Genomic DNA, 20,108 nt, shown 5'->3' with positions numbered 1-20,108 from the left:
TGTGGTAGGTAGATAGGTAGATAAATGATAGATAGATAGATAGATAGATAGATAGATAGATAGATAGATAGATAAAATGTGTCCATTCAGAAAAGACTAAGCCTGAATGACATACAAAGAGATAACCTTCTATATGTGGTACTTAGAGAAAACTTCACTGAAGTAAATTTGAGCAAAAAATTGGAAATTATAAACATATTCAAGGGGATGGTTTTTAAAACAAGTATGAAGAGATCCACTAAGTACTTTTTCTTAGAGTTTGCAGTGACACCTAGTACTTAAGTTAATAAAACTTTTGTGTTTCTCATGAGGGAACTAGTAAATGATTGGGTAGGGAAAAGGTTGTTTTGTTGTTGGTTTGTTTTAATAGTTCAGATTGCTTAATTTAAAAAAAATGAAATATCTGCTATTTGAAAAAGAAAGTGTCCTCTATCAAGTAGAGATTCAGGAAACCCAATGTGGAGGACTTGAAGTTTTTAGGGCCTGTCAGATACTCCACCAATGAGACCGAAGTATAAGTCTTTATGGAAAGGATACAGACACTGGATCAAATTAAAAAGTTAAGCCACTGGATTTTCTTTTGCTTGTTTGTGTGTTTGTTTGTAATTTATACAGTATGATTTTCATCTTTCTAGAACTTTATATCTTTAACAGATCTTCTGAGGTATTCTTTATATGCTGTATAATTTGAGTCATTTAAAATGGATATTTTGTATGTGCATTTATACATTCAATAATTGGTGTTTTGTTCATACAATTGTATAACCATCCCATCATCACTGGCCATCACACTCATTTTCCTGATATCTGAGCTCCCTAATTCTAGACTAATAACCAAGCTGATAACCAACCAAGAAGACCATCACAGCATCTTCACTTACTGTTAGATTTTAGAGAACATCATGTTTTATTATGTATCAGTATAATATCCATTTTATTACTGCACAATATCCCATTGAATATATGATGTCTTCACATTTGGCTAGTGATAGGCATTAAATCATTCTACTTTGGGGTTACCATGACTAATCCTGACCTGACCATTTGGTTCAGCTTTCTGTGTAGGCATGTTTTCAATTCTCTTAGAATATAATTGGGAGTAGAGTTACTATTGACCACAGCATTTTACGTTGCAATGTATGAAGTCTCTACATCTATGCCAGCAATTGCTGTTTCACATTCATCCCATGTTATCTATTTTGTTGTGTAAAGTTACATTACTCTGAAGACTGTGTTTGTTATCTTTCCTTGTGCTTTTCGCTAAGTTTAGAGTAGTCATGTGTAGCCAAAACTGGCTTCAAATTCACAGTCCTTTTGCCTTATCTGAGTGTTGTAATTGCAGGCACATGCCGCCATGAAGGCTTATTAGAGGGGCATACATTCAATCATTGATCCACTTTGAATTTCTCATTATCATAGAGTTGTTCTTAAATGTTATGCTAATACGTTCTGTTTGACACTGCCTCAGCAGATACATGATTAGCAAACATTTCCTGCAACTTTGGGATTCTATTTATCTGTGTTATGCTTTAAAGCATAGACATTTAAGAGGTATAGCTTGAGTTCTGTGGAGCACTTGCCTAGCATTCATGCCTGAATCTAATTCCTATCACTGAAAACAGTAACAATAATATTTTTCACTTCAATGAGAATCAACTACTTTATCTTCACTTTGATTCTTGCCTTTTATTGTCATAACTCAGAAACCTTTGCCCGACTCATGTCATGAAAATTTACTCCTATGTTTACTTAAGCATGCTTCTCTTGGCCTGAAGAGATGGCTCAGTGGTTCAGAGCACTAACGGTACTTGCAGAGAACCCAAGTTTGGTTTCCAGCTATGAGTTCCTGTAACTTCAGGAGTGTTTGATGTCCTCTACTTGCCTCTGCAGACAAGTACTGCACTCTCCTGCACATGCACATGAACATGCATACCCACCATCCAAATCTTTTCCTTTTTAAAAAATGTTTTATTAAATTATTTGATTTATTTATATTCCAAAAGTTGCCTCTTTCCTGGTGCCTCTCCCTGAGTATTTTACACTATCCCCACTACCCTTGACTCTGAGAGGGTGCTCCCCTACCCATCCACTCACCCCCCACTTCACCCCCACCAGCATCCTTCTTTTCTAGAGCATCAAGTTTCCACAGGATTAAGTGCATCCTCTCCTACTGAAGCTATAGAAGACAGTTCTCTTCTACATATGTTCCATGGGCCTCCCACTAGCCCATGTATTTTATTTGGTTGGTAGCTCAGGCTCTGGGAGCTCCTGGGTCCAGGTTAGTTGATACTGTTGTTCTTCCTATGGGATTGCAAACCGCTTTAGCTCCTTCAGTCCTTCTTCTAACTCTTCCATATTGGTTAGGGCCCACCACCCAAATTTAAAACATTTTTTCATATGGAATGATTCATAACATGTATATTACATTTTAGGTCTCTGGTTCATTTCAATTTTTGTAATATATTACAGAAAGAAGGAATACTTCTTCCATCAACATGTGAATATCCATGCATTGGTCCCCAGTTTTCTTCAAAGTCTACGAATCTCTTTGAAATAGTTGTCTATGTCACTCTACCTAATTCTTAACTTGTTATCTCCTAAGTCCACAATCCAAGTTTCTTTCTCCCAACAATGTCACGTCCAGCTTTCCCAATGCTTAATACATTCCCTCTATTTGACCTATAGACATAATTGAGTACACTCGTCTCTTCATCTTAATTCACTTCCCCCCCCAAGGACCAAGGCACCCAGCATTCAGCATCTTTTTACTCAATGTGTATCACAACTGCTGACAGATTACACTAAACAAAAGAACACACCAGAAGCATAAGAAAGATGCTGCAGAATATGCTAGATTTTTGGCCAAAAGAATGAAGGAAGCCAAATAAAAATGGCAGGAACATATTTTCAGAAGACATGGTCTCCACCAAAAGCTTCTACATTTAAATTCAGTCAAACATAAAAATCTTTACGAGTAACAAATAAATTATCAGATCTTATGAGTGTAAAAAAGAAATAACCCTTTCTAATTGCACTTTGCCAGGAAGATATGGAGCATGTGCAACCTCATAAGCCATGTCTTGTCTCTACACATAATAATTCCGTAAATGACATGAGTCAGGTTCTAAGAGTTAGGATTATAGATGATGATGAACACATAGTGCCATTCAACAAGAGGTTTTGTATTTAAGAAATCACAAATTCAGCCTAGTATGGTGTTTTATGCATATAACTCTAGCCCACTGTAGATTTAGGCAGGAAGAAGAGTTCAGAGCCAACCTCAGGTTCACAAGTTATTCAAAGCCAGCCTGGGCTACATAAAGTCTCATCTCACAAAACAAAAACAAAAAAGGAAATGACTGTGATATGTGACTGGCTGTCTTCATACTCTCTGATTCAGCCTAAAGTATGGCATGCATATTTCCTGTTCTCCTAATGTGTTCTTAGTGTTAATTTGGATGCTTTTATGTATGGTATCAACGATAGCCCATGGTCCCTAAATGAGTGGTCTCAGACACACTCAGCAGCCAGGCCCCTGCTTCTCAGAGTTTGTGCTCCACTCTCCCTGTGGTTTCTGCCACTGTGTCACTCAGAGCACAGTAGTACACAGCCGAGTCTGACTCCTGCACGGAGGCTTTCTGCAAGTGGAAGGAGGTGGTTTCTTTATTATACGTGGCTTCAAAACCTCTGCTGCTTCCCTTCTCCTTGTTCCATGAGGCTGTAATGAGGAGCTGTGGACCTTCTCCGGGATACTGCACATACCAGAACAGGGTTGGGTACTGTTTGGTTTCATAGGAACAGTTCACAGTCAGAGAAATCCCTTCAGAGAGTGTCACTTGGCCTTCTGTCTGAGTCACCAAGTCTCCATTGCTTTCTCCTAAAAAGCAAAATTAATAACGGTTCAGTGCAATGATGACCTGTACTCTGCCTCACAAAAGAAACTGTTGTTAAAATTTACATCAGTATCATGAAACAAGACAGAAGCTCAATTTATTGTTCCACTTACCAAACATTAAGTAGAGTATAATCACCAGCTTAGGAGGAGAGTTCATTTTCTGAGCCACTGGAGTGTGTGGATATTAATCTCTTAAGATAGAAAAGGTTAGGTTGTAGTAAAAAGATGAACATGAGCTCAGAATAAAACAGGAAATGTATATATGTTGGATAGACACACACACACACACACCCACACACCCATGAGCAATTTACTAACCTCAGAGGATTGCTGACCTATATTCTCAGACTGAACTGTGCAGAGGGATGAAGCACCACCTCGGAAACATGACCAGTGGAGGCATGCTGACCTCTGTGAACCTGACTTCTGGCTGAGACTGCCACTATTTCTGCCAGCACCATGTGCCCAAATGATCATCAAAGTGACTGTCACATATCCCTGAATTGAGATGATACACAGCAGCTCAAAAATATTGAAATGGATTATAGCAAATTTTCTATGTCTCCAAATTATTTTAGTGAAAACAACAAGCTTCACAGTCATGCTTACAATGTTTTATCATTGGCATATATTTCAAAACACAGAGCTACACACCATTAACAAACAAACAAATTATATATATATATATATATATATATATATATATATATATATATATTAGAAATGCAAAATACAAACTTCCTTAGGAAGTTTCTAAGTTCTGTTGTTGGAGAATGAAAGAGAATAACACTGAGGAGCAAAAACAAGAACAGTGACAATTTTATTGGTTTTAAATTTAGTTACAACTTTATACTGAGTAAAACTATATTGACTTTGATAAATATACCTAAAGAATGTTATAATTCGTTCAAATAACAACTATAACTGTCTAAAGCTTTGTGGTTGTCCACTTCCTCATTTGTGTTCATAAATATATTCCATGCTTGTGTCATTTTTCCAGTAGACTATCACATGTCAAAAACTGGCTACATAGGAAACAGAAATGGCATGGGATGACATTCCCAGGTAAGATAACATAGAAGGTGAAAATAAACCCATCACAACTACTATTCAGAATTACAGATATACCATCCAATAACTGCCAGGTGTCTTAGTCAAAATCAAAGAGCCAAAGTGTCACTCTATAATTAATTCCTTATGGAGGAATAAATAATACTGTGCTGCTCACACATGATACCATGCCTTAGTCGTACAAACAGAATCCTTACGAAGCTACAGCTGGTCTTGCTCCAGACAATATCAGTGAGTCCCAGAAAGGAAATGCTTTTGGTAAAATAGCGTGTATCCCATGATAGTCTGTCTCAAATGAGCAGAAAATACTAGAAAGCAGAAATGAGAGACTTGTATATGGCCCTTTGCAACTGCACAAGATTCTTTATCCCACCCTTCTCTGTAAACTCCAAATAGCCCCCCTTCTTCCTTGAAGATGCCTATTTCCTGCAAAAGAGTGTCTGCTCTTTGCTGTTTGAAATAATTAGATCTGCTGCGGTCAGACTCTGGTCTCTTTCCTATCTTCTGTCCCTTACTCTGTGCTCTCATGTCTGCTGAAATAAGGAAGGTATCCTAGTTCCCTATCTATTGCTCTGGCAAAACAACCTGACAAAAATAGCTTAGAAGGAAGAGGACTTATTTGACCTAACCATTCCAGGTTACAGTCCATCATAGCATGGACTGTGTGCATGTCACAGCAACAGAAGCTTGAGCCCACTTGTCACATCACATCCATAGTCAGGAACAAAGAGCCTAGACTGTTTGCATGCCGAGCTCCACCTAACTCTTCTCCTTGCCATGCAGTATGCACAGCCCAAACTGGGAGTGGAGCTTCCCATGTGCAGGCTGTGTCTCCCCACAGTGGTTATTGCAATCTGCCACAGACATGCTCACAAGGCAACCTAATCCAGATAACTCCTTATTGAGATTCTCTTCAGGATGATTCTACCCTGAGGCAAGTGAACTAAACTAAAGATGGATGGAGAGTGCTTCTGAGGCTCTTGAGGTGTTGAGTGCAAACAGTACATTTCCTTAACACTGGCCTTCAGTCTGGAGCTGAAGGAAGCCAAGGCTTCTCCCTCTAGTGCACACTCTGTAAGTACTCACTGTGGTTACTGGTTCTGTAGAACTGAATTGTATCTTAAGTTGCATGGACATAATCAGTCAGCAGAATGCAGTCTACAAAACAAACGTTAAGAAGGCAATCGTGTCTCAAGGGCCATTTTATGGTTTTTACCCTGCTATGTCACATTTCCTTGGAGCAACGACAAAATGTCTACAAACCCCACATAGGGTTCCAAGGATAGACCAAAATAATTCCCAAGAAGTCCAACTTGGAGGACCAGTGCATTTATTTAGGTTCCTTACATAGATGATGAGCATGAATGACTGAGAGTCACTCAGCTGCAGAATCCTCCTCAACATCTTATAGGTTTGTGCTCAGCTCCCCCTGCAGCCCCACACACTGTGCGCTCATGGCACAGAAGTACACAGCTGAGTCGCTCCAGTGCACAGAGGCTTTCTGCAGGTGGAAGGAAGAGTCACTCTTGCTGAACTTAGCCTCAAAGCCATTCATGCCATGAACCACTGAGTCTCCTGAATAGTACTTGAGGAGTAACTGGAGGCCATGGCCATGGTGCTGGATGTACCAGAAGAGGTAAGGGGTTCCACCATAGGAATAGTTGCATCTCAGCTCCACCGAGTCTCCTTCGAAGACAGTGACATGGGCATCAGACTGAGAAACTGTCTGTGTTTGGACATCTCCTGAAAAACCAATGATAAATCCATAATTGTGATGTAGGCTTCATGAAGAAAACTATCTTTACTAAAATTAAGTGAGAAAAACAGTGAATTGTGGAATCTACAACTATCAGGATATTTGACTCACCCAGGAAAAAATGTATCCCCAGGAATGAGATGAGGACTGGAAGCATGGCTGAGCACAGGAAACAGCTCTGATGACTTTCTGGAAAAGCTTGGCTCGTGCAGGAAAGTGGCTGCCCTTCCCAGTTCTTGGAGACCGTTGGCACAAGGTTGACTAGATACCTTCCTGTTTTAGGTAAAACTCTAAAAAGAGACCAAAAAAAGCCTCCCAAAGTGGTCCTGGTCCTGAAAACTTTCTGGCTTCTGATTGTCTTCAGTTGTCAGATACTCTTAAGAACTCAGCCTGATTCAGGGAGGGACTGAGTTGAAGGTTGGGGTCATTGCAGAAACCGAGATGTCTAGTCTGTTCAATGTCGCCCTCTGGCGGGCAGTGGAAATGAAGCATCTTTGAAGCAAATGAGTGTACTCTTTAGAGCTCACTTCATCTTTCTGAACTATTCTATGCTATGTCGAACTCTAACATAATGAAAAATAGGCCGTTTTCTTTAGAAAATAATCATATGATAAAACATTAAATTTGGGGGTTGTATCCACTTGAGTATAAAAGCAGGAAGTTGCAAGCAGCCCTGTTGCCTGTCATATAGTCAAAACCAAGAAATTGAGTCTGGGAAGCCAGAAAAAAAATCTGTCCTCCCCATTTATTTTCTTATTAGTGTTTATATAGAGAACCAGAACAAGAGAAATCATTTTGAAGTTCAGTCTTATCCTTCTGGTCAGATGGCTCTTTGATCTGAGATTTCCTTTCTTTTTCCCTCCTTCCTTTCCTCCCTCCCTCCCCCCTCCCTCCCTCCCTCCCTCGGTGGGCTTTTTTTTTTTTTTTTTTTTTTTTTTTTTTTTTTTTTCCTCCACCCCCCTGTGTATCTTCAATTCTCACTTTACTAGGGAGAATTTGCAGATGCCAGGACCAATAGGCCAATAGTCTTGCAAACCTTCTCAACACTAATTCTCTCTCCCTCTCTTTCCCATCCATTTCCCCATTTCATTCTCATCTCTCTATTCCCACCCCTTGTTTAACTCAGAACAATCAAGTCATTAATGGTGTTTGCCTGTATATTCCTTCTTATAGAATGAAGTCCGGATATGTTCTTACAATTCAGAAGCAATGCCCTTTCGCTGTGTGTGCCCTATCATAGCCATTACTTATGCAGACACACTCAGGTTAATCTCCCTGGGTTGACCTTTAGAAGCCTTTGCTGTCAGTGAGCATTGAATCAAGGGAAGTTCTGGTGGGGGTGAGGAATGCAAATGTAAAATAGCAGTCTAAAATGTGAATCCTTGCCTTTAAAAATGAAGCAAACTTATCTATTTTAATCAGAATTCTGAATATTCAGTGACTTCAGATAAGCAATAATGACAATACAATACTGAGAAAAGAAAACAAAATATCATCATCAGGTCTGGATAGTCTGGGATGATTCACCATCAAAGAAACAACAGACTGGAGCATGTGCAGATGAACGTAGGCTGACTGATAAAGGTACTTACACACACACACACACACACACGCACACACACACACACACACACACATACGCACGCACACACACACCTTGAAACATTTAAGGCTGAAGAAAAGAGTAAAATTAAAAGAAGTTTGCATGAACCGTGGACTCCTTAGGGGAGTGCCAATGATGCAGAGCCATGAAAGCAACTTGATCTAAACACACAAGTATTCAGCAGTTTTAAGTGGACGGAAGTTGGGTAATCTAATGAATATAATGTTGATTGTGGCCAATAGCCATGCTATTCTTCTGAAAGAGAAGTTTTTTCCCTCTGCTTCAGCTTTAAGATGTCTGGGGGGGGGGGAATCAAAAGGAATAGTTCTATGAGATAAAGTAGTAATTTTACAGTGCATAGAGTCCCTGGTCAAGAAGAAGTGATGTTCCGCATCTATACACTGAATAAGAGAATCATAAAATTAATGAATCAAAAGTTGAGATAATTAAAATAAGACAAATCTACAATTGAATTAACACTCACTTCCAAGTAGCTAATAAGACACAGTAAGAACTGGAACTAGATAGAGCAACCAATTAGAACAAATTGACACCTATATTGACCAATACACTTGTCAATGCAGGGTACATTTATCAGTGTACAAACAATGTTCTCTTAGACAGACCATACACTCAGACAGTTCAAAATACACCAGTAAGTCTTTTTTTTTAATTTTTTTTAACATGAAATGCTTTTTTATAGCATGTTTTACAAGGGGAGGGGCTAAGAGGGGTCAGATGGTGGAAAAGTACAGAATCTTCTTGGCCTCTGCCTTGAAACATGTCATGGTCTATACGGTACACTGCCTTGAATTATGATCTACCTGCTATTCTTCAGAAGATATGGTACACTGCTTGAGTTATGGTCTCCCTGCTATTCTTCAGAAGATATGGTACACTGCTTTGAGTCTATCTACCGTTGCCAAGCAGGATCTTGCAGTTTCCAAGCTTCAGGGGACATTGTGCAGGTGGGGAAAGGTAGGGGGTGAGGGTAAGGGCGAGGGTCCTGGCTTCTGGCATCTCCCCCTTCTCTGTTTAGTTAGAGAAGGCGTCTTATGATCAATCCCAACTATGTGAGTTTTGAGTTTGGATGTCTAATTATGGGGGGTCTTAGATAAGTTCACAACCCCAAAACATTGATGTGAGACGAGTCACATCGATGGTCGAAGGCTTTAGGCTGTCGACGATGGGCAATGTCAAGGGACCCCGAGGTGGGTGAAAAGAGGGTGAGAGCCCTGTCTTAGGCCATGTAGGCTGCACCCACTCCCAGCACCACGCACTCCTTTTCTGCTGCATTGGGTGGGCCCCTGGGAAGTGGACCTACAATAATACCCTCATTGGGCTAACTCACAGCCATCCTAGTCCCTTGTAAATGTTCAAGTTACCAACCATTGGTCAGTTTGGGGTGTAATATTGTCATAAAGGAAGGCTCCCCAATGTTAGCGGCCATATCAAGGGCGGCCTTGGTTTAGGAAAAATCCAATTTTTGTTGTGGTGATCAAGAGGCCAAGCTCTCTAGCGAGAGAAACGAGGGCAAAGCCAGGCATACCAGGAACCCTTCTGGAGGGTGTGGAAGTCTAGGGGTCGACTGTAGGGGGAGGCAGGGGAGCTGGCAGCTGTGTCAGTCTCCTGCAGAGTCACTTCTGGATCCTCTTCAATTTTCAGCTGATGGTAATGAACTTCAACCGTCTTCTTGATGGCAGAATCAACCTTACACCAGTAAGTCTTAAGGTCTGAAGTTACATGACATGTGTCTACTGGCCACAAAATTATGTAGAGTTCAGTCAATATGGCAAAATGCTACCAAATATTTGAAAATTAAATAATACAATTTTTAAGTAACACACTTCTTTGGTGATGGGGTGGGGGTAAGGATAGAGATGAAAGAAGAAGTTAGAAGCTATTTTGAACTAAATAGTGGTAAAGGTCAGCCTATGGAGATGCTTTAGGTGTAGCTAACGCATATTCAGGGGGAGATGTGTAAGGTTTCAGTAGAGAAGGAAGAGTTCAAACCATCAGTGAGCATCTACCATGAGACTCATGCCCCATCATTCTTCTCCATTTTCCAATTTTTACTCATTTTTAATTAAATATTTTATTCAATATTCATATCACGTGTTTGGATCCCATCCATTACAATTTCCTCTCCTCCAATGCCTCACATACCCCTCAACTTCTTTCCAATTTTGTTTGTTTGTGTGTTTGTTTATTTGCTTGATTGGTTGGTTGGTTGTTTTAAATCAATACCCAGTGAGTTCACCTAGTGTTGACTGTATATTCATGGTGTGGAATTGTCTAGTGGATAACTTCTTAGAACCAACACATGTGAAGGAAAGGATTCTCCCTCTTTTTTTCAATTACTGAATTAAATATGTGGAATAAGTTACATGAAACAGAAAGTTGTCTGATATTAGTTAAGGTTTATTATCTTCCTATGCTTGATATTAGCATTATATACAACTTTTTCCATACTTCCATTTTCATTTTTTCAGTCTGTTTTTATCAGTAAAAAAAAAAGGATTTTTTTAAAAAATAAATGATGTGTGTTGCATGGCAGAGAATTAGACTCACTTTATGGTTCTTTTGATTGGAATGCTTTTCTGCTTATGATTAATGTAATTATTTTAGACTCTAACTGAAACAAAAGCAACTTTGATACTTGCTTTACTTTTAAGGAACTTCATTACTGTTGTTTTGGTTTTTCCTTTACTCTTTATCTAAATATTCCTTTATTTCTAAGTTTTTGCAATTGTGTGAGATTATAATTCAGACAGCTTTAGTATCTATATTTTTTGTTGTCATAAAAAAATCCCAATTCCATGTATGATACATCCCTCTGTTAGTTGCTGGTCAAGATGGCCCCAGAGGCCCTTAAAGATTAAAATCCATTCCAATTCTATAGTGTCACTCTCTACATCACACTGCATCACTGGCACTAAAACCTTGAAGAACTACAGAGAGAATGCATAGACAAGAAGTCTGGAAGAACAACTCCTCATCTTGGGCACTCCACCAGATGCACTTGATATCTATAACAAAGGGCTGGGAGACACATTTGAAATAGACGTGAAGTTGATTCATAAAACAAAGTTCATAATATTCATCCATGGTGTAGTTTTCAATTACATAGCATATTTCATGAAGATCCATAGATATTTTGAGCTAAATTTTTTTTTACTTAGAAATCACTATATTGAAATGTTATAATAGGACTTTGGGAGATAGTGTAAAAAGAACAGAGAAAACTACTGTGTGATCATCTTTAAATGACAGATTTTCTCCATCAACACTCATTCCCACTCCTCATAATACTTCTACAGTGAAGTGAGGGACATAGCAGGAGACACAATTTCACTTAGCGGAATAAAATGTCTCCCCATCTGCATAGCAATGCCAAGCTTTGTTTCCAAAGTATAGTGCTGACTCTCTAACCCTGTGCATTTTATTTCAAGCTCATGCAGACCGAGGAGAGCAACAGATGAAAGAAGAGCCAGTTCTCCTGAATCTATCTAGCATGATGGCTACAAAAGGAATTTTATTTTAGTTCAGTAACAGGCAATCCTGTTGCATGAGGCTTTATCATACTTTAACACATGAACACAATGGAGCCAGTAAACCATCACAGATATTTCACCTGGACAGCAGATGGCAGTGCTTTGGTGAAACACCACTGCCTCTCTCCACAGGTAGCGTGCAAACGACTGATTCTCAATAAAGAAAAATCGGTTTAAACATTTTGAGAATGTGGTGACCCTTGTCTGAGTACATACAAGGTACATATTATAAATCTTGTCAAACATCCTTGGCTGGAAAACTGTAGACCCTATAGATAAGCCCACTATTTTGCTAAATGAGCACAATATCAAATTGTATTTTTAACATGAATTTCACAAGCAGAAAATAGATAGACTTATAATGTATTCTTTTAAAAGAGGTTACACAATCTCAGAAGTTAAAAAAAATGGCTCTCCTTCATATGGGGATCACAGCCTGGTATGTATACAAATGCACACACCTCATCTAAGAAGCCTCTCTATGCAATGGAGGAACATTGGTAAAGAAACCTCAAAATTGGACAAAGTGCAGAGAAAAAAACTATGGAATGCCCAGCCATAAATGGTACATCTATTGCACACACACACACACACACACACACACACACAGAGAGAGAGAGAGAGAGAGAGAGAGAGAGAGAGAGAGAGAGAGAGAGGGCACTCAGGGCCCATAATGGAATGAGGGATGAAATGACTGTAAAAACAGTGGCTTCTGGACTTTAAAGAACTGATGCATGCATGAACTCACAGCAAATGTGCTTGCCTACACAAGACCTGCACAACATCAAGCCAGCATTCCACCATGGATGGGAGAGACACATGACTCCCACCACTAAGGAACTGTTGACAATTGATAACTATTAAAGGAAGAATAAAGAATGAGTTTTCTTTATGGGAGAAGCTCCTAATAGTTTCTCCTGCTCCAGTGAATGGTCCTATATCCATTCATAAATGAGCAGCATTAATTAGGCTTAGCAGGCATCTTAAAAAGAGAGAAAGAGTTTCCAGGCTGTACCTCCACCCAGGGCAGATCAACATGCCTACCCCATCTCCCACACCCCACAATCTGCCTGTCTCCAAGGAGGTCTGCCATAACCAGAGACACAGGTGATAATCCTGTCCCAATAGCAACTCCAGCTGGGAAAACCACACACAGAGAGAGCCCAGCAGACATAAACTCTATCCCACTCTGTCTGAGGTCCATAGCCCTTCCAGTCTGTACCACCATCTGCAACTGGGGTAGATCCTGCCCCTGGACCCTAAAGCCTGCCTGTCTCCCAGGAGGTTCACTCTAACCAGGGACAGAGGAGGACTGCTCTAACTAGGGACACAAGAGCACACCCTTAGCCAGAGACTGCACTGCTTGCCTCCCAGGAGGCCTGTGCTAACCAGGGTCTCAGAGCTCTACCTGTCTCCAAGGAGGCTGGATGCAGTCAGAGACACCTACAGCAATTAACATTAGAGATAACCAGATGGTGGAAGGCAAGCACAAAACCATAAGGAAAAGAAGCCTTGTGATTTGGCACCATTGAAACCTAGTTCTGCCACCACGGCAAGCCCTGAATACTCTTAACACACCTGAAAAGCAAGGCTCTGACCTAAAATCCCATCTCATGACAATGATAAAGGCCTTTAAGGAGTGTATAAATAACTCCCTTAAAGAAATGCAGGAAAACACAAACAAGTAGGTGAAAGAATTGAACAAAATGTTTCAAGACCTAAAAACAGAAATAGAAACAATAAAGAAATCACAAATTGGGACAACCCTAGAAATAGTCAACCAAGGAAAGATATCAGGAGCTATAGATGCAAGGATCACCAACAGAATACAAGAAATAGAAGAAATAAGATACCATAGAAAATATTGACACATTACTCAAAAAAATGCAAAGTATAAGAAGCTCCTAACCCAAAACATGCAGGAAATTCTGGGCACAATGAAAAGCTCAAACCTAAAAATAATAAGAATAGAAGAAAGTGAATATTCCAAATTCAAAGGGCTAGAAAACATCAACAAAAGAAAACTTCGCTAACCTAAAGAAAAATGTGGCCTTAAACATACAAGAAGCCTACAAAACTCCAAATAGATTAGGCCAGAAAAGAAAATCCTCCCATCACATAATAATCAAAACACTAAATGCACAGAACAAAAAAAGAATATTAGAAGCTGTAAGGGATAAAGGTCAAGTAACATATAAAGGCAGACCTATAAGAATTACACCAGACTTCTCAACAGAGACTATAAACTCAGAAGATCCTGGGGAGATGTCATGCAGACCCTAAGAGAACACAAATGCCAGCCCAGGCTACTATACCAAACAAAACTCTCAATCACCATAAATGTATAAATCAAGATATTCCATGACAAAATCAAATTTAAACTATCTTTCTACTAATCCAGTCCTACGGTGTATAGTAGAAAGAAAACTCCAACACAAGGAGTGTAACTACACTCAAGAAAACACAAAAAAGTAATAATCTCACAAGAAAACCAAAAGAACAGAACCACACATACATAATACCAACTACAACAACAAAAATAACATGAACTAACAATCATTTGTCTTTAATATCTCTCAACATCAAGGGACTTAATTCCCCCCAAAAAAGACACAGGCTAACAGACTGGATACATGAACAAGATCAAGCATTTTGCTGCATACAAAAAAACAAACAAACAAAAAAAACAAAAAACAAAAAACACCTCAATGACAAAGACAGACACTACCTCAGAGTAAAAGTATGGAAAAAAAGTTTTCCAAGCAAATGTTCCCTACAAACAAGCTGTAGTAGCCCTTCTAATATCGAATAAAATAGACTTCCAACCAAAAGTTATCAAAAGAGATGAGTAAGGATACTTCATTTTCTTTTTTTTTTAAAAAAAAAGGGGGGAGGGGAGAAGAATACTTCATATTCATCAAAAGAAAAATCCACCAAGATGAAGTCTCAATTCTGAAAATCTATGCCCCAAATGCAAGTGCACCCACATTCATTAAAAAAAAATTACTAAAGCTCAAAACACACATTGAACTTCACACAATAGTACTGGGAGACTTCAACACCCCACTCTCACCAATAGCCAGCTCATGGAAGCAGAAATTAAACAAAGACACAGTGAAAGTAACAGAAGTTATGAACCAAATGGATTTAATAGATATCTACAGAACATTTCACCCTAAAACAAAAGAATATACCTTCTTCTTAGCACCTCATGGAACCTTCTCCAAAACTGACCATATAATAGGACACAAAACAAACCTCAATAGATACAAGAAGATTGAAATAATCCCATGTATTCTATCAGATTACCATGGACTAAGGTTGGTCTTCAATAGCAACAAAAACAGCAGAAATCCCACATACCCATGAAAACTGAACTACTCTTTACTCAATGATAACTTTGTCAGGGAAGAAATAAAGAAATTAAAGACTTACTTGTAATAGCCAGAAACTGGAAACAATCAGATGTCCCTCAACTGAAGAATGAATACAGAAAATATGGTTCATTTACACAATGGAATACTACTTAGCTATTAAAAATGAGGACATCATGAATTTTGCAGACAAATGGATGGAACTAGAAAATATCATCCTGAGCAAAGTAACCCAGACCCAAAAGGATATGCATGGTATGTACTCACTGATAAGTGGATATTAGCCAAAAGTTACAGAATACCTATCATACAACCCACAGACTCCAGGAAGTTAAACAAAAAGGAAGGCCCAAGTGAGGATACTTAAATCTCACATAGAGGGGGAAACAAAATAATCACAGGAGGCAGAGGAAGGGAGGGAGGGACCTGGGTGGGAAAGGAGATGGTGAGGGGAAAATGAGAACAGGATCAAGTATGGGGAGAGACAGGAGAGAAGCCCAGAGGGCCAGAAGATGGATGGAAATGTGCAGCAGTAAGGGGTGGGGGCAGGAGGAACCTCTAGAAAGTCCCAGACACCTGGGATGTGAGAGACTTCCAGGACATAAAGGGAATGACTTTAACCAAAATGCCCAACAGTAGGGAGATGAAATCTGAAGAGTCCACTGTAGTGCCAGGAAAATGTTAGTGGTTCCCAGAAAAACAGACAGGAGCCAATCCGATGCAACTCACATCAGGGTCTTTATTTGATTCAAACTAGCCTGGGTGCCTCCAATGCACCACCATCATGCAGGACAGTTTTGGTGGTGAGGAGCCCCGAATGTCTATGGTGCAAGGCTTCATAGTAAACAGCAAGCAGAGCCTAAATGTGCAAGCATCTAATTGGAAAGCTGTTGTGGCCTTTAACATAATTGGCTGGTGCTGGGAATCATATCATAAACTTAATTTGTTTCCCTCTGCAATGGTGGTTGTTAGGCAGGGGGTGGTCTTATAACCTGAGGGTACAGGTTTGTTGGAGGAATAACCTAGAAATGCTGGTCTTGTTGGGGTTGTAACCTGGAAATGCTGATCTTGGGGATTAGCTTAGAGACTGGAGCTAGGCTTGGGTTTTGTTGGGGCCAACTTAGAAACTCATATTAGGTACCAGCCTGTTAATTTACCTGAGTTTATACTTAGATCAGGTTCTCTAAAATAGAGTCTGAACTTAAAAGATTTGGCCTCTTACCACCTCCAGTAGATAGACAGGGACCCCAGTGGAGGGATGGGGTCACCAACCTACCTTTAAAATTTTGACCCAAATTTGTTCCTGTCTAAAAGAAATGCAGGGACAAAACTGGGGCAGAGACTGAAGGAAAGGCCATCCATTGATGGGCCCAACTTGGGATCCATCCCATAGGCAGGCACACAAACCCTGATCCTATTACTGATATCATGTTGTGCTTGCAGACAGAAGCCTATCATGGCTGTCCTCTGAGAGGCTCTACAAGCAAGTTACTGAAACAGATACAGATACTCACAGCCAACCATTGGACTGTGGTCAGGGACCCCTATGGAAGAGTTACAGGAAAGATTGAAGGAACTGAAGCAGGTGACAACCCCATAGGAAGACCAACAGTGTCAACCAACCTCGACCCCTGGGAGCTCCCAAAGACTAAACCACAAACCAAGAGCACACATGGGCTGGTCCATGGCCCTTGACACACATATGTACAGAGGACTACCAACTTTGGCCTCAGTGGGAGAGGATGTACCTAATCCTACAGAGACTTGATGCTCTAGGGAAAGGGAATGCTGGGGTCGGGGGGAGTTGTGGGTAAGTGGGTGGAGGAGCATCCTCTCAGTGGCAAAGGGGATAGGGGATGAAGTGAAGAACTCTTGAAGAGGGGATCTGATAGGAGGGCAACATTTGGAATGTAATAAAACAATTTTTAAAAAATAAAATTAAAATTAAATTAAATTTCATTCATCTCCCTTGACTCCTATGAACAATCCAGAGTGAGTGCTTCCCATTTCTCTCTGAATACCAATGGATAGATTTATACCACTTTCTGGATCAATGGATCCTGTGGAAACAATCAGAACACAGTTGACTGTGTAAGGCAGCAAAGTACTGTTATACTCGGGATAAGAAGGACCCAGAGACAAATCCAATTGAAGTCACAATTTGCTTCTTTTCTCCTGATCCATTTTTTTCCTAAGTCCATCTGAAGTACTGTATTCAGGGAACAAGGCTTCGTACTTAATATTTTTAACTATATGGAAATCATCCATACCAGAGAAAGCCAAGGCCACAAACACACACGGCAGGCTGGGAGGCAGCATATGACACATATCCCTCTGCACAAACGTGTCTGCTATGCCTAGGCTCTGGATTCTATGTTTACAGTGACTCAGACAGTGTATACATACTCCCTGGGTTGTTTGGATTATTTTACTTTTCTTTTTATTTCTGAAATTGTAACATAATTATAATATTTCCCTCTTCCCCCAGAATTAACCTGTAAGCCCCACCTGCACATGAACCAGGTCGTTTCCTGAGATGCTGTGAATCGTAAAATCTCTCTCTCACTCTTCTCTGCTTCTGTGAGAGCTATTCTTGGCCATTGCCACAGAAACCTTCCTTCCCATCCCATTGATCTGTCAGTTCAGTGGCTTCTCTTCCCTTGCTAACAGCATTGGATAACCAACTGGTGTGTTCTTCCCTGAGGAAGACTGGTTTGGGTCCTTGCCTTTTACTCAACCAGAAAATAAAGGTTCTCAGGTTCATAGACCACAAGGTCTGTGCAGGCGAGGGAAGTGTGGCTAACCACACACACTTTGTTCCTCTTGCCTTGGCTTAGATAGCACCTAAGCATGAGCTTAAGAAAAACAACTAGCAGCTGAGGCTGAGCCACAGGTGCCACAGACTGACTCATGTGGCACACACTGATGGTACTCACTGGAATAATCTGAGAAGCCACTTAAAATAAAATCTATTGAATAATGCAATATCTTTATAAAATTAAGATCTATAAAAATTCAATTTGCTGTTAATTTTATGGGTTTTTTGCACAAGATACATGAAGTTCAATGTTTTTTAATTATTTAAGATTTGCTGTGTTCTCTTCCACTTCACAGGGAGATCTATGCATCCATCCACCTCAGTGCCCTCTTTGTTATTTAGCCTCTCTGGGTCTGTAGATTGTAGCACGATTACCTTTTACTTTACAGCTAATATCATTTGTAAGTGATTACATACCATGTTTGTCTTTCTGTGTCTGTGTTACGTCACCGAGAATGATTTTTTTCTAGTTCCTTTCATTCATTTGCCAGCAAATTTCATGACGTTATATTTTATTAACATCTGAGTAATACTCCGTTATGTAAATGTATTGCTATTTTTTAATCCATTCTTTGAGAAACATCTAGGTTGTATCTAGTTTCTGGCTATTATGAGTAATGGCACTATGACTGGGGCATGTGGGAATGGGAACAGGAGGGATCGGGTGTGGTGGGGGATGGTAAGAGAGAGTACAGGGAGAGACAAGGGGAACTGGAGGGCATTTGGGAGGCTGTGTGAAAAATTAGTGCAGTAAAAGCATCCAGGATTCTTCTACAAGGGTGACCCTAGCTGAGTCTCTCATTAATGAAGGATACAGAGCCTGAACTTCTGTAACCAGGGAACTTTCAGAGGTGATACTGGGTCACCAATCCAATCACAAAATCTTTACCTACAATAATCTATCTTGCCTGAAAGATATGCTGGAGCAATGGAAGTTCAGAACTTGTGGGAGTACCTAACCACTGCTCTAATTTGAAGTCCACATCATGGAAAGGGATCCCACAAGACCCCTCTAAGAGGACTATGACAACTGGTCATGTAACATAGAGCCTAGAGTTCTCCATACTAATAAGGTGTCTAGATAGGGTCCTAATGTCTAGCCAATGAGCTTCCCTTCCCAGGCATCCCCTCCTGTGAAAGGTAATCTCTGGTCCACCATGAGTCACCCCCTGCCACCTCCAGCCACCCAGGGCTCATCTCAAGCCTGTGAGCCACCACTCCCCCCACCCCCCAACTCTCATCTCCTAAAAGTTCCTGAAGGTTTTGGGTGCCCAGGAACTTGAGAAATACAGCCTCTGCCCCAGTCTGCATCATTTTTTTCCCAGAGAAACATGGACTGGGTCTCCTATTTTAGGCCATGTTCTGCCTCCCCTGAGTGAGTATTGGGCATCAGTGAACTTGACACCCAAAACAGGAAGAAAGTAAGCACCCAAGTGCCCCTGTGTTTCGTTTCCCTGAGCAGCATCCTGACACACCAGCAGCAAGGGGAAATACAGCGCCACAAATAATTATGGTTTCATATTTCTTTCTACTGTCTCTTAGGTATATTCATTTCTCTCTTCATCCCAGAACACTGCTTCCTGCATTTTCTTTAGGTTTGCTTTTTTGTGTATAAATTCTAGAAGGCTTTTTATCATGGAAAGCTTTACTTTTTCCTTAACTATGGTGGATAGTGTTATTGATTATATTAGTCTAGGTTGCCTGTTACGAATGATCTTTTAGGACTTAGACTGCATTGTCTGAGGCTCTCCCGGCTTTCAAAGTTTACATGGAGAAATTAGCTGCTATTCTGATGCGTTTTCCTGCATTTGTGACTTGTGATTTTCGTTTGTTTGTTTTTTGTTTGTTTGTTTCTATTTTAACTTTTATTTGTCCTGGATTTATACACTTTTTGTTCCATATATTTAATGTTTTAACTATGATATGCCATGGGGATATTTTTGTCTTGTCTTGTCTTGTCTTGTCTTGTCTTGTCTTGTCTTGTCTTGTCTTGTCTTGTCTGGATGTTCTGTGTGCTTCTTGCATGTGTGAGTATGT

At 40.1% G+C, this 20,108-nt stretch overlaps 2 gene segments (V, D, J or C); both read right to left on the bottom strand.

Moving 5' to 3' along the window:
- Positions 1 to 3,542: 3,542 nt before the first annotated feature.
- On the bottom strand, positions 3,543 to 4,052 carry LOC114639711. The segment is given in 2 exon segments: positions 3,543 to 3,877; positions 4,007 to 4,052. Coding segments are annotated over 2 exon segments (381 nt in total).
- A 2,319-nt stretch (positions 4,053 to 6,371) lies between these two features.
- Positions 6,372 to 7,060, bottom strand: LOC114639708. The segment is given in 2 exon segments: positions 6,372 to 6,709; positions 6,834 to 7,060. Coding segments are annotated over 2 exon segments (384 nt in total).
- Between the last annotated feature and the right edge of the window lie 13,048 nt (positions 7,061 to 20,108).

This window comes from Grammomys surdaster, unplaced genomic scaffold (assembly GCF_004785775.1).
Source record: "Grammomys surdaster isolate TR1022 unplaced genomic scaffold, NIH_TR_1.0 125750, whole genome shotgun sequence".
Classification (NCBI taxonomy): Eukaryota; Metazoa; Chordata; class Mammalia; order Rodentia; family Muridae; genus Grammomys; species Grammomys surdaster.
Note: the sequence above shows the minus strand (reverse complement) of the source record. Positions and strands in the feature narration are given on the sequence as shown.